This window comes from Salmo trutta, chromosome 2 (assembly GCF_901001165.1).
Source record: "Salmo trutta chromosome 2, fSalTru1.1, whole genome shotgun sequence".
Taxonomy (NCBI): domain Eukaryota; kingdom Metazoa; phylum Chordata; class Actinopteri; order Salmoniformes; family Salmonidae; genus Salmo; species Salmo trutta.
Window position 1 is genome coordinate 3,459,197 of NC_042958.1, and position 15,004 is coordinate 3,474,200.

At 47.8% G+C, this 15,004-nt stretch overlaps 1 protein-coding gene across 1 annotated transcript in view; it reads left to right on the forward strand.

Annotated features, from left to right (window-relative positions):
• Positions 1 to 15,004, forward strand: part of LOC115149106 (transient receptor potential cation channel subfamily A member 1) — a 70,796-nt gene that overhangs the window by 10,796 nt on the left and 44,996 nt on the right. Inside the window, exons 3-4 of the mRNA XM_029691635.1 lie at positions 5,603 to 5,765; positions 6,288 to 6,463. Coding sequence (XP_029547495.1) covers positions 5,603 to 5,765; positions 6,288 to 6,463 — 339 coding nt within the window. The remainder of the gene's footprint in view (positions 1 to 5,602; positions 5,766 to 6,287; positions 6,464 to 15,004) is intronic.

The following is a 15,004-nucleotide window of genomic DNA, read 5'->3' on the forward strand; positions in this document are numbered from 1 at the left end:
TATCTTTTTTTCTCTCAGTATTTTGCACTGTCTCTGTAAACACTCACACACACTGTCACTCCAACACACACACACTGTCACTCCAACACACACACTCACTGTCCCTCCAACACACTGTCACTCCAACCCACTGTCACTCCAACACACTGTCACTCCAACACACGCACACACACACACACACACACACACACACACACACACACACACACACACACACACACACACACACACACACACACACACACACACACACACACACACACACACACACACACACACACACACACACACACACACACAGCTTCTACTGTGTTTATCTTATATCCTGTTGCTTAGTTACCTTCCCCCTATACATATCTACCTCCATCCCTCCAGTATCCCTGTCCCCTTCCCCCTATACATATCTACCTCCATCACTCCAGTATCCCTGTCCCCTTACCCCTATACATATCTACCTCCATCACTCCTGTATCCCTGTCCCCTATACATATACATATCTATCCCTGTACATTGTTAATATGGTACTGGTACTGACCCTGTATATAGTCACCTTCCCCCTATACATACCTACCTCCATCACACTATACATGGAGGAGGATTAATATCCTGACCTAGTGAGATATACATGGCGGAGGCTTAATACCCTGACCTAGCGAGATATACATGGAGGAGGTTTAATATCCTGATCTAGTGAGATATACATGGAGGAGGTTTAATACCCTGACCTAGTGAGATATACATGGAGGAGGTTTAATATCCTGACCTAGTGAGATATACATGGAGGAGGTTTAATATCCTGACCTAGTGAGATATACATGGAGGTTTAATATCCTGACCTAGTGAGATATACATGGAGGAGGGTTAATATCCTGACCTAGTGAGATATACATGGAGGAGGTTTAATATCCTGACCTAGTGAGATATACATGGAGGAGGTTTAATATCCTGACCTAGTGAGATATACATGGAGGAGGTTTAATACCCTGACCTAGTGAGATATACATGGAGGAGGTTTAATATCCTGACCTAGTGAGATATACATGGAGGAGGTTTAATCATGCTTGTCGTCTTGACTACTTTCTTATGTCATTCTCTCTGGCACCAAAAGTTTAAAAAGTGTTGATAAGGGACAGAATGGGGTCGGACCATTACATAATTGGCATATATATTACTCTTACAAAATTTCCACGTGGGCGAGGATATTGGAAATGTAATCAAAGCCTACTAGATGATAAATTGTTTAGAACTAGGACAGAATAATTTATAACTGACTTTTTCAGACATAACATAGGTACAGCAGATCCCCTTATTGTATGGGACACTTTTAAATGTGCCTTTAGAGGCCATGCAATTCATTACTCATCTATAAAACAAAAGCAATTTAGATCAAAAGATTCCATATTAACAAAGGAAATTGAAGGACTAACAGTACAGTTAGACAGCAATAAAAACGACACCATAGAGGCACAGAATAAGTCAGAGGAAAAACAAAAAGAAATGGAGGAACTTATTCAAGAAAGATCCAGTGTAATATATTATAAAAATAAAGAAAACTGGATGGAACATGGAGAAAAATGCACCAAATTATTTTTCAATGTTCAGCATAGAAATGCTACCAAAAAAAATGTATTGAAACTTATTACAAATGATGGAGTCATGCATGATTCACCGAATGATTCTTTGAAAGAGGAAGTAAAGAATATGTTTTCGTTTCAGTCTCCTCCATCTCCGCTAACCGAAGTTAATTGTATGGATTTTTTTCCTTTTAATAAACGTAAAATGAACATCTGTACAGAAAGACTCATGTCAAGGCCAAATTACAGAGGATGAACTTCTTGATGGAATTAAAGCCTTTAAGGCTGGGAAAACTCCAGGGCGAGTTGAGGTATACAAAACTTTTTTTGATATACTCAAAGGACCATTATTAGCATGTTTTAACCACTCCTATATAAATGGTAGATTATCAGACACTCAACAAGAAGGTCTGATTTCATTATTACTGAAACAGGATCCAAATTGGTATATATAAAGATCCAGTCCATTTAAAAAAAAAAATTGGAGGCCTCCTACACTTCGGTGTTGTGAGGCAAAATTCTAGCTAAATGCTTAGCGCATAGAATTATAAAGGTATTATTGGATAATATTTATCCTAATCATGATACATTGGAGATAATATAAGACAAGTACTGGAAATGATTGTCACGTCCTGACCCTAGTAAGATGTCATTTTCTATAGTAGAGTAGGTCAGGGCGTGACAGGGGGTGTTTTGGGTTTTCTATGTTTTCTATTTCTATGTTTAAGTTCTAGTTTGTCTATTTCTATGTTGGGTTGATCTCCAATTGGAGGCAGCTGATCCTCGTTACCTCTGATTGGAGATCATATTTAAGTAGGGGTTTTTCTTCCTGTTTTTGTGGGTGATTATTTTGTGAGTAGTGTGTTTTTCCTCTCTGTGTCACGGTTTGTTGTTTTGTTATTTCAAGTGTTTGGTGTATTGCATTTAGTTTCACAGTTAATAAATATGTGGAACTACAAACACGCTGCGCCTTGGTCCGATCCTTTAGACAACCGTGACAACGACAGAACACTATGAAATATCTGGGAAACCAGGCCTGGTATTCATAACTGATTTTGAAAAGGCTTTTGATAAAGTACGACTGGAGTTTATACAGTTGAAGTCTGAAGTTTACATACACCTTAGCAAAATACATTTAAACTCAGTTTTTGACCATTTTTTTGACAATTTCTGACATTTAATCCTCGTATGCCCTGTCTTAGGTCAGTTAGGATCACCACTTTATTTAAATAATGTGAAATGTCAGGATAATAGTAGAGAGAACGATTTATTTCAGTTTTTATTGCTTTCATCACATTCCCAGTGGGTCAGAAGTTTACATACACTCAATTAGTATTTGGTAGCATTGCCTTTAAATTGTTGAACTTGGGTCAAACGTTTCGGGTAGCCTTCCACAAGCTTCCCACAGTAAGTTGGGTGAATTTTGGCCCAATCCTCCTGACAGAGCTGGTGTAACTGAGTCAGGTTTGTAGGCCTCCTTGCTCGCACATGCTTTTTCAGTTCTGCACACAAATTTTCCATAGGATTGAGGTTAGGGCTTTGTGATGGCCACTCTAACACCTTGACTTTGTTGTCCTTAAGCCATTTTGCCACAACTTTGGAAGTATGCTTGGGGTCATTGTCCATTTGGAAGACCCATTTGCGACCAAGCTTTAACTTCCTGACTGATGTCTTGAGATGTTGTTTCAATACATCCACCTAATTTTCCTACCTCATGATGCCATCTACTTTGTGAAGTGCACCAGTCCCTACTGCAGCAAATCACCCCCACAACATGATGCTGCCAACCCCGTGCTTCACGGTTGGGATGGTGTTCTTCGGCTTGCAAGACTCCCCCTTTTTCCTCCAAACATAACGATGGTCATTATGGCCAAACAGTTCTATTTTTGTTTCATCAGACCAGAGGACATTTCTCCAAAAAGTACGATCTTTGTCCCCATGTGCAGTTGCAAACCGTAGTCTGGCTTTTTTATGGTGGTTTTGGAGCAGTGGCTTCTTCCTTGCTGAGTGGCCTTTCAGGTTATGTCAATATAGGACTCGTTTTACTGTGGATATAGATACTTTTGTACCTTTTTCCTCCATCACCTTCACAGGGTCCTTTTCTTTTGTTCTGGGATTGATTTGCACTTTTACCAAAGTACGTTCATCTCTAGGAGACAAAACGTTTCTCTTTCCTGAGCGGTATGACGGCTGCGTGGTCCCATGGTGTTTATTCTTGCGTACTATTGTTTGTACAGATGAACGTGGTACCTTCAGGCATTTGTGGAGACTTGTGGAGGCCTACAATATTTTTTCTGAGGTCTTGGCTGATTTCTTTAGATTTTCCCATGATGTCAAGCAAAGAGGCACTGAGTTTGAAGGTAGGCCTTGAAATACATCCACAAGTACAGCTCCAATAGACTCAAATGATGTCAATTAGCCTATCAGAAGCTTCTAAATCCATGACATAATTTTCTGGAATTTTCCAAGCTGTTTAAAGGCACAGTCAACTTAGTGTATGTACATTTCTGACCCACTGGAATTGTGATACAGTGAATTATAAGTGAAATAATCTGTCTGTAAACAATTGTTGGAAAAATGACTTGTGTCATGCACAAAGTAGACATCCTAACCGACTTGCCAAAATTATAATTTGTTAACTGGAAATTTGTGGAGTCGTTGAAAAATGAGTTTTAATGATTCCAACCTAAGTGTATGTAAACTTCTGACTTCAACTGTATGTAAATGCCTGGAATATTTTAATTTTGGAGAATCTCTTATAAAATGGGTTAAAGTTATGTATAGTAACCCTAGATGTAAAATAGTAAATAATGGCTACATCTCAGAAAGTTTTAAACTGTGAAACTGGCTCTAACCAGAATAGAAAGAGGAGTGGGAGGCCCCAGTGTACAACTGAGCAAGAGGACAAGTACATTTGTGTCTTTTTTGAGAAACAGACGCCTCACAAGGCTCAACTGGCATCTTCATTAAAAAAGAACCTGCAATCAATTTGATGTTATTTTAACGGGCAAAAATGTGCTTTTCTTTCAAAAACAAAGACATTTACACACACATTTTTTGCCCATTAAAATAACATCAAATTGATTGCAGGTTCCTATATATATATTTATATGTGTGTGACATTAAAACTTGAATCAAACAGTCCACGAACACCTTCCTAATATTGAATTACACCCCATTTGCACTCAGAACAGATGTTGTGTTTCACGAGACGGGGAGGAGGAGACGGGAAGGGGAGGGGGGAGGGGTGGGAAGGAGAGGAGAAGAGAGAGAGAGAGATGGAAATCAAGTAGGAAAATTAGGTGCACATGCAGAAACACACATACAATATATACAACATGTGTTAATGTACCTGAATTGATTGAATTGAAATGGAATTAACACCATCCGTCCCTTACCTCTGTCCCCATCCGTCCCTCACCTTTGTCCCCATCCGTCCTTTACCTCTGTCCCCATCCGTCCTTTACCTCTGTCCCCATCCGTCCCTCACCTCTGTCCCCATCCGTCCCTTACCTCTGTCCCCATCCGTCCTTTACCTCTGTCCCCATCCGTCCCTCACCTCTGTCCCCATCCGTCCTTTACCTCTGTCCCCATCCGTCCTTTACCTCTGTCCCCATCCGTCCCTTACCTCTGTCCCCATCCGTCCTTTACCTCTGTCCCCATCCGTCCTTTACCTCTGTCCCCATCCGTCCTTTACCTCTGTCCCCATCCGTCCCTTACCTCTGTCCCCATCCGTCCCTTACCTCTGTCCCCATCCGTCCTTTACCTCTGTCCCCATCCGTCCTTTACCTCTGTCCCCATCCGTCCCTTACCTCTGTCCCCATCCGTCCTTTACCTCTGTCCCCATCCGTCCTTTACCTCTGTCCCCATCCGTCCTTTACCTCTGTCCCCATCTGTCCCTTAACTCTGTCCCCATCTGTCCCTTAACTCTGTCCCCATCCGTCCTTTACCTCTGTCCCCATCCGTCCTTTACCTCTGTCCCCATCCGTCCCTTACCTCTGATCCCATTCTTTCTCACCTCTGTCCAGTGGGCTCGGGGAGGTGATGTGTCCCAGCTAGAGGGCTTGGTGAGGAGGAACCCAGGGGTACTGAGGGAACAGGATGCCTCTGGTGCCTCTCTGGTCCACCACGCTGCTGGTGCAGGAAACATCCCTGTTATTAGGTTCATCTGCAGCAACATACACAGAGATGGTGAGGCTCCACACACACACACTCACACTCACACAGACACACACACACACACACACAGACACACACACACACACACACACTCACAGACACACACACACGCACACGTACACAGATAGACACACACACATATGTACACGCACACACACACACCCACACAGACACACCCACACAGACACACCCACACAGACACAGACACACACACACACACACACACACACACACACACACACGTACATGCATACACACACAGCATCACAGCCAGCGATGGTGAGGCTCCCATCCTAAAAATACAAAATGGCTGCCAGTATGATGTCGATTTACTTTAGTGAAATTTTTCCTCTTCATTTCATTTCTCAAGTTTCCTCATCTTAATTATACCTGTGTGTCTGTGTGTGTGTGTGTTTCTGTGTGTGTCTGTTTATCCGTGTGTGTGCGTGTGTGTGTCTGTTTATCCGTGTGCGTGCGTGCGTGCGTGCGTACGTGCGTGTGTGTGTGTGTCCTACCTCTGTCCTCTCTCCCCAGGGTGGAAGGTGTATGATGACGAGGGGTCTATGCCGCTGCACTGGGCTGTGGAGAGGAACCAGCCAGACAGCTGCAGGACTCTGTTAGAGCTGGGGGCTGAACCCAATGTCCTCAACAAGGCCCTGATGTCACCTCTACACCTGGCTGTTAGCCACACACACAACCATCTGGTCCAGGTGAGACACCGTGATCCTTAGCTCCCCCCTGTAACACCCCATCCCCCACCTTTCTACTAAACAGCCTTGGGTCTCTCCTACACCTAGAGGTGAGTTACCCTTTTATGCCCCACAAAACTACCTGCCCTTAACTGCCCTTAACTGCCCCACCAAACACCCTAACCCTTACCTGCCCGACTAAACTACCTTCCCTTACCAGCCCCACCAAACTACCTTCCCTTACCTGCCCCACCAAACACCCTAACCCTTACATTTACAGTTACATTTAAGTCATTTAGCAGACGCTCTTATCCAGAGCGACTTACAAATCGGTGCATTCACCTTATGATATCCAGTGGAACAACCACTTTACAATAGTGGTTGTTCCACTGGAGTAGAAGGATTACTTTATCCTATCCCAGGTATTCCTTAAAGAGGTGGGGTTTCAGGTGTCTCCGGAAGGTGGTGATTGACTCCGCTGTCCTGGCGTCGTGAGGGAGTTTGTTCCACCATTGGGGTGCCAGAGCAGCGAACAGTTTTGACTGGGCTGAGCGGGAACTGTGCTTCCTCAGAGGTAGGGAGGCGAGCAGGCCAGAGGTGGATGAACGCAGTGCCCTTGTTTGGGTGTAGGGCCTGATCAGAGCCTGAAGGTACGGAGGTGCCGTTCCCCTCACAGCTCCGTAGGCAAGCACCATGGACTTGTAGCGGATGCGAGCTTCAACTGGAAGCCAGAGGAGAGAGCGGAGGAGCGGGGTGACGTGAGAGAACTTGGGAAGGTTGAACACCAGACGGGCTGCGGCGTTCTGGATGAGTTGTAGGGGTTTAATGGCACAGGCAGGGAGCCCAGCCAACAGCGAGTTGCAGTAATCCAGACGGGAGATGACAAGTGCCTGGACTAGGACCTGCGTCGCTTCCTGTGTGAGGCAGGGTCGTACTCTGCGAATGTTGTAGAGCATGAACCTACAGGATCGGGTCACCGCCTTGATGTTAGTGGAGAACGACAGGGTGTTGTCCAGGGTCACGCCAAGGTTCTTAGCACTCTGGGAGGAGGACACAAGGGAGTTGTCAACCGTGATGGTGAGATCATGGAACGGGCAGTCCTTCCCCGGGAGGAAGAGCAGCTCCGTCTTGCCGAGGTTCAGCTTGAGGTGGTGAGCCGTCATCCACACTGATATGTCTGCCAGACATGCAGAGATGCGATTCACCACCTGGTTATCAGAAGGGGGAAAGGAGAAGATTAATTGTGTGTCGTCTGCGTAGCAATGATAGGAGAGACCATGTGAGGATATGACCGAGCCAAGTGACTTGGTGTATAGTGAGAATAGGAGAGGGCCTAGAACAGAGCCCTGGGGGACACCAGTGGTGAGAGCACGTGGTGCGGAGACAGATTCTCGCCACGCCACCTGGTAGGAGCGACCTGTCAGGTAGGACGCAATCCAAGCGTGGGCCGCGCCGGAGATGCCCAGCTCGGAGAGGGTGGAGAGGAGGATCTGATGGTTCACAGTATCAAAGGCAGCAGATAGGTCTAGAAGGATGAGAGCAGAGGAGAGAGAGTTAGCTTTAGCAGTGCGGAGAGCCTCCGTGACACAGAGAAGAGCAGTCTCAGTTGAATGCCCAGTCTTGAAACCTGACTGATTAGGATCAAGAAGGTCATTCTGAGAGCGATAGCAGGAGAGCTGGCCAAGTACGGCACGTTCAAGAGTTTTGGAGAGAAAAGAAAGAAGGGATACTGGTCTGTAGTTGTTGATATCGGAGGGATCGAGTGTAGGTTTTTTCAGAAGGGGTGCAACTCTCGCTCTCTTGAAGACGGATGGGACGTAGCCAGCAGTCAAGGATGAGTTGATGAGCGAGGTGAGGTAAGGGAGAAGGTCTCCGGAAATGGTCTGGAGAAGAGAGGAGGGGATAGGGTCAAGCGGGCAGGTTGTTGGGCGGCTGGCCGTCACAAGACACGAGATTTCATCTGGAGAGAGAGGGGAGAAAGAGGTCAAAGCACAGGGTAGGGCAGTGTGAGCAGGACCAGCGGTGTCATTTGGCTTAGCAAACGAGGATCGGATGTCATCAGCCTTCTTTTCAAAATGGTTGACGAAGTCATCCGCAGAGAGAGAGGAGGGGGGAGGAGGGGGAGGAGGATTCAGGAGGGAGGAGAAGGTAGCAAAGAGCTTCATAGGGTTAGAGGCAGATGCTTGGAATTTAGAGTGGTAGAAAGTGGCTTTAGCAGCAGAGACAGAAGAGGAAAATGTAGAGAGGAGGGCGTGAAAGGATGCCAGGTCCGCAGGGAGGCGAGTTTTCCTCCATTTCCGCTCGGCTGCCCGGAGCCCTGTTCTGTGAGCTCGCAGTGAGTCGTCGAGCCACGGCGCAGGATTGGAGGACCGAGCCGGCCTGGAGGATAGGGGACAGAGAAAATCAAAGGATGCAGAAAGGGAGGAGAGGAGGGTTGAGGAGGCAGAATCAGGAGATAGGTTGGAGAAGGTTTGAGCAGAGGGAAGAGATGATAGGATGGAAGAGGAGAGAGTAGCGGGAGAGAGAGAGCGAAGGTTGGGACGGCGCAATACCATCCGAGTAGGGGCAGAGTGAGAAGTGTTGGATGAGAGCGAGAGGGAAAAGGATACAAGGTAGTGGTCGGAGACTTGGAGGGGAGTTGCAATGAGATTAGTGGAAGAACAGCATCTAGTAAAGATGAGGTCAAGCGTATTGCCTGCCTTGTGAGTAGGGGGGGAAGGTGAGAGGGTGAGGTCAAAAGAGGAGAGGAGTGGAAAGAAGGAGGCAGAGAGGAATGAGTCAAAGGTAGACGTGGGGAGGTTAAAGTCACCCAGAACTGTGAGAGGTGAGCCATCCTCAGGGAAGGAACTTATCAAGGCATCAAGCTCATTGATGAACTCTCCAAGGGAACCTGGAGGGCGATAAATGATAAGGATGTTAAGCTTGAAAGGGCTGGTAACTGTGACAGCATGGAATTCAAATGAGGAGATAGACAGATGGGTCAGGGGAGAAAGAGTGAATGTCCACTTGGGAGAGATGAGGATTCCAGTGCCACCACCCCGCTGGCTCGATGCTCTAGGGGTATGCGAGAACACGTAGGCAGACGAGGAGAGAGCAGTAGGAGTAGCAGTGTTATCTGTGGTAATCCATGTTTCCGTCAGCGCCAGGAAGTCTAGGGACTGGAGGGTAGCATAGGCTGAGATGAACTCAGCCTTGTTGGCCGCAGACCGGCAGTTCCAGAGGCTGCCGGAGACCTGGAACTCCACGTGGGTCATGCGCGCTGGGACCACCAGGTTAGAGTGGCAGCGGCCACGCGGTGTGAAGCGTTTGTATGGCCTGTGCAGAGGGGAGAGAACAGGGATAGACAGACACATAGTTGACAAGCTACAGAAGAGGCTACGCTAATGCAAAGGAGATTGGAATGACAAGTGGACTACACGCCTCGAATGTTCAGAAAGTTAAGCTACGTTGCGAAAATCTTATTGACTAAAATGACGAAAATGCTAGCTAACTAACACAACACTACCCTAATCAAGTCGTTCCGTTGTAATGTAATAGTTTCTACAGTGCTGCTAGTCGGTAGAGGTTGGCTATTATACAAAAGCAACTTTGTAGCTAGCTAACATAACATAACACTAATCAAGACGTTCCTTTGTAATGTATTTAGTTTCTACAATGCTGCTCGTCGGTAATAGTTGGCTGGGTATGGAACAATGGCGTCGCGGGGGACGGAAATAGCTGGCTAGCTAACCTAGCTAACCTAGCTAACCTCGATAATTACTGAACTACACAATTATCAAGCTATGACAAAGACAGCTATGTAGCTAGCTAGCTAACACTGCACTAGTCAAATCGTTCCGTTGTAATGTAATAGTTTCTACAGTGCTGCTAGTCGGTAGAGGTTGGCTATTATACAAAAGCAACTTTGTAGCTAGCTAACATAACACTTATCAAGACGTTCCTTTGTAATGTATTTAGTTTCTACAATGCTGCTCGTCGGTAATAGTTGGCTAGGTATGGCTAGGTATGGAACAATGGCGTCGCGGGGGACGGAAATAGCTGGCTAGCTAACCTAGCTAACCTCGATAATTACTAAACTACACAATTATCAAGCTATGACAAAGACCGCTATGTAGCTAGCTAGCTAACACTGCACTAGTCAAATCGTTCCGTTGTAATGTATTAGTATCTACAGAGCTGCTAGTCGGTAACGGTTGGCTAGCTAGCGGTGTTGACTAGTTAGCAGCTAGCAGCTAGCAGTGTTGACTACGTTAGGAGGACGAAAAAAATAGCTGGCCTCGATAATTACTCTAATTACTCTAAACTACACAATTATCTTTGATAGCTAAGAAAAAATTGCTCAGATCAAACAAACCAAACCGTTGTAATGTAAAGAAGTGTAATATTACCTGTGGAGCGAAGCGAAGTGCGACTGCTCACTCCGGACCGGAAGAACACATTACCTGTCCCACCAAACTACCTGCCCTTACCTGCCCCACAAACTACCTGCCCTTACCTTCCCTTACCTGCCCCACCAAACTACCTGCCCTTACCTGCCCCACCAAACTACCTGCACTTACCTGCCCCACTAAACTACCTGCCCTTACCTTCCCTTACCTGCCCCACCAAACTACCTAGCCTTACCTGCCCCACCAAACTACCTGCCCTTACCTTCCCTTACCTGCCCCACCAAATTACCTAGCCTTACCTGCCCCACCAAACTACCTGCCCTTACCTTCCCTTACCTGCCCCATCAAACTATCTGCCCTTACCTTCCCTTACCTGCCCCACCAAACTACCTGCCCTTACCTTCCCTTACCTGCCCCACCAAACTACCTGCCCTTACCTTCCCTTACCTGCCCCACCAAACTATCTGCCCTTACCTTCCCTTACCTGCCCCACCAAACTACCTGCCCTTACCTTCCCTTACCTGCCCCACCAAACTACCTGCCCTTACCTGCCCCACCAAACTACCTGCACTTACCTGCCCCACTAAACTACCTGCCCTTACCTTCCCTTACCTGCCCCACCAAACTACCTAGCCTTACCTGCCCCACCAAACTACCTGCCCTTACCTTCCCTTACCTGCCCCACCAAACTACCTGCCCTTACCTGCCCCACCAAACTACCTGCCCTTACCTGCCCCACCAAACTACCTGCCCTTACCTTCCCTTACCTGCCCCACCAAACTACCTAGCCTTACCTGCCCCACCAAACTACCTGCCCTTACCTTCCCTTACCTGCCCCACCAAATTACCTAGCCTTACCTGCCCCACCAAACTACCTGCCCTTACCTTCCCTTACCTGCCCCACCAAACTACCTGCCCTTACCTGCCCCACCAAACTACCTGCACTTACCTGCCCCACTAAACTACCTGCCCTTACCTTCCCTTACCTGCCCCACCAAACTACCTAGCCTTACCTGCCCCACCAAACTACCTGCCCTTACCTTCCCTTACCTGCCCCACCAAACTACCTGCCCTTACCTGCCCCACCAAACTACCTGCACTTACCTGCCCCACTAAACTACCTGCCCTTACCTTCCCTTACCTGCCCCACCAAACTACCTAGCCTTACCTGCCCCACCAAACTACCTGCCCTTACCTTCCCTTACCTGCCCCACCAAATTACCTAGCCTTACCTGCCCCACCAAACTACCTGCCCTTACCTTCCCTTACCTGCCCCACCAAACTACCTGCCCTTACCTTCCCTTACCTGCCCCACCAAACTATCTGCCCTTACCTTCCCTTACCTGCCCCACCAAACTACCTGCCCTTACCTTCCCTTACCTGCCCCACCAAACTACCTGCCCTTACCTGCCCCACCAAACTACCTGCACTTACCTGCCCCACTAAACTACCTGCCCTTACCTTCCCTTACCTGCCCCACCAAACTACCTAGCCTTACCTGCCCCACCAAACTACCTGCCCTTACCTTCCCTTACCTGCCCCACCAAATTACCTAGCCTTACCTGCCCCACCAAACTACCTGCCCTTACCTTCCCTTACCTGCCCCATCAAACTATCTGCCCTTACCTTCCCTTACCTGCCCCACCAAACTACCTGCCCTTACCTTCCCTTACCTGCCCCACCAAACTATCTGCCCTTACCTTCCCTTACCTGCCCCACCAAACTACCTGCCCTTACCTTCCCTTACCTGCCCCACCAAACTACCTGCCCTTACCTTCCCCACCAAACTACCTGCCCTTACCTGCCCCACCAAACCACCTGCCCTTACCTGCCCCACCAAACTACCTGCCCTTACCTGCCCCACCAAACCACCTTCCCTTACCTGCCCCATCAAACTATCTGCCCTTACCTTCCCTTACCTGCCCCATCAAACTATCTGCCCTTACCTTCCCTTACCTGCCCCACCAAACTACCTGCCCTTACCTTCCCTTACCTGCCCCACCAAACTACCTGCCCTTACCTTCCCTTACCTGCCCCACCAAACTATCTGCCCTTACCTTCCCTTACCTGCCCCACCAAACTACCTGCCCTTACCTTCCCTTACCTGCCCCACCAAACTACCTGCCCTTACCTTCCCCACCAAACTACCTGCCCTTACCTGCCCCACCAAACCACCTGCCCTTACCTGCCCCACCAAACTACCTGCCCTTACCTGCCCCACCAAACTACCTGCCCTTACCTGCCCCACCAACTCCTCCAACACCCCCTATTGCCTCACCATGGCCTTTTCATTTCCCACCTTGTCCTAAACCAGCGGTGTCAAACTCATTTAGCTGCAGGGCACACATTCCGTATTCAACATTGACCGGAGGGCTACACTGATTTTTTAAAATATTTCCTCACCATCAAAAAAAATATACAAAACAGTCCCCTGCCAGTTTCAGTATTTTTTTTCTTCTCCCTGACTCCAGCTTTCTTATCTGTGAGTATGTTATTTTACCAGGGAAGTTTTACTGAGAACACATTCTCATTTACAGCAACTGCTTGGTGAACAGTTACAGGGGAAAAGAGGGGAGGGTGTATGAGCCAATTGGAAGATCGGCATTATCAAGAAACTGAATATAATAGATCTTGATGAACTTTGAAACAAACCAGACAAGACAATTTAATTCACACAGTAAAATGGAATTAGTCAATTCAAGCGTTTCAATCTGTCTTCCCATCTCACAATGGGGTACGCGCTCCCAAGGTTCTATGATAATGTCCCGCCCAGGAGAAAGCCATGGATAAGGTGTGTTTGACTCATGTGGTCAGCCAACATATGGTCGGCCGTCATGTGGTCGGCCGTCATGTGGTCGGCCGTCATGTGGTCGGCCAACATGTGGTCGGCCATCATGTGGTCGGCCAACATGTGGTCGGCCATCATGTGGTCGGCCATCATGTGGTCGGCCATCATGTGGTCGGCCATCATGTGGTCGGCCATCATGTGGTCGGCCATCATGTGGTCGGCCATCATATGGTCGGCCATCATATGGTCGGCCATCATATGGTCGGCCAACATATGGTCGGCCATCATATGGTCGGCCAACATATGGTCGGCCATCATATGGTCGGCCATCATATGGCCGGCCATCATATGGTCAGCCATCACGGGTTTGGCGTCAGCAACTCGCCAGGCACAACTATCACCTTCTATCATTCCCATATCAAATCACCCATGGGCCGGATTGGTGCCCCTTCGCGGGCTGGATCCTATGATTTGACACCCCTGTCCTAAACAACAGCTGAAGCTGAGTGTGTGGGCCATTTGTTGAGGGTACGAGGCATCTGGTAACCCAGAGCTAACGGCCAATGGATCCAAGACATGTGAATAGATATGAGTGGATGAATGTAATCGATTAGGTCACCCTGGATAGAGACACGTGGGGGTAAGAGAGAGCATCTGGCGAGTTCGTGGGTTACTCTAGTGGGTAAGAGGCATCTGGTAACCCAAGGTTGTGCCAGAGTAAGAGACGATAGATATGGCTTACAAAACAGAATCTGGTCACCCAAAGCCAAGCTTGGTGATGAAGGTTAATGAGGCTGAGCCTCCCCTGACTCTAGGACCTTGTCAGCATTTCTACTGTCTGTTCTGGGGGTGAGAATTGCAGCGGTCCCTGTGTCCCTGTGTCTCTGTGTCTCTGTGTCTCTGTGGTCTCTGTGTCCCTGTGGTCCCTGTGTCTCTGTGTCCCTGTGTCTCTGTGTCCCTGTGTCCCTGTGTCTCTGTGTCTCTGTGTCCCTGTGTCTCTGTGTCTCTGTGTCTCTGTGGTCTCTGTGTCCCTGTGGTCCCTGTGTCTCTGTGTCCCTGTGGTCTCTGTGTCCCTGTGTCTCTGTGTCTCTGTGTCTCTGTGTCCCTGTGTCTCTGTGTCTCTGTGTCCCTGTGTCTCTGTGGTCTCTGTGTCCCTGTGGTCCCTGTGTCCCTGTGTCTCTGTGGTCTCTGTGTCCCTGTGTCTCTGTGTCTCTGTGTCTCTGTGTCCCTGTGTCCCTGTGTCCCTGTGGCAGGGAGTAGAAAGAGACAAAGACAGATATGTATCACAGAAGGTTGTTGTTTCCCCAGCTGCTGTTGGTGAACAAATACAATTTAATTAATTAATTCATTCATTCATTACTTCATATCACATAAGGTTTCATTATT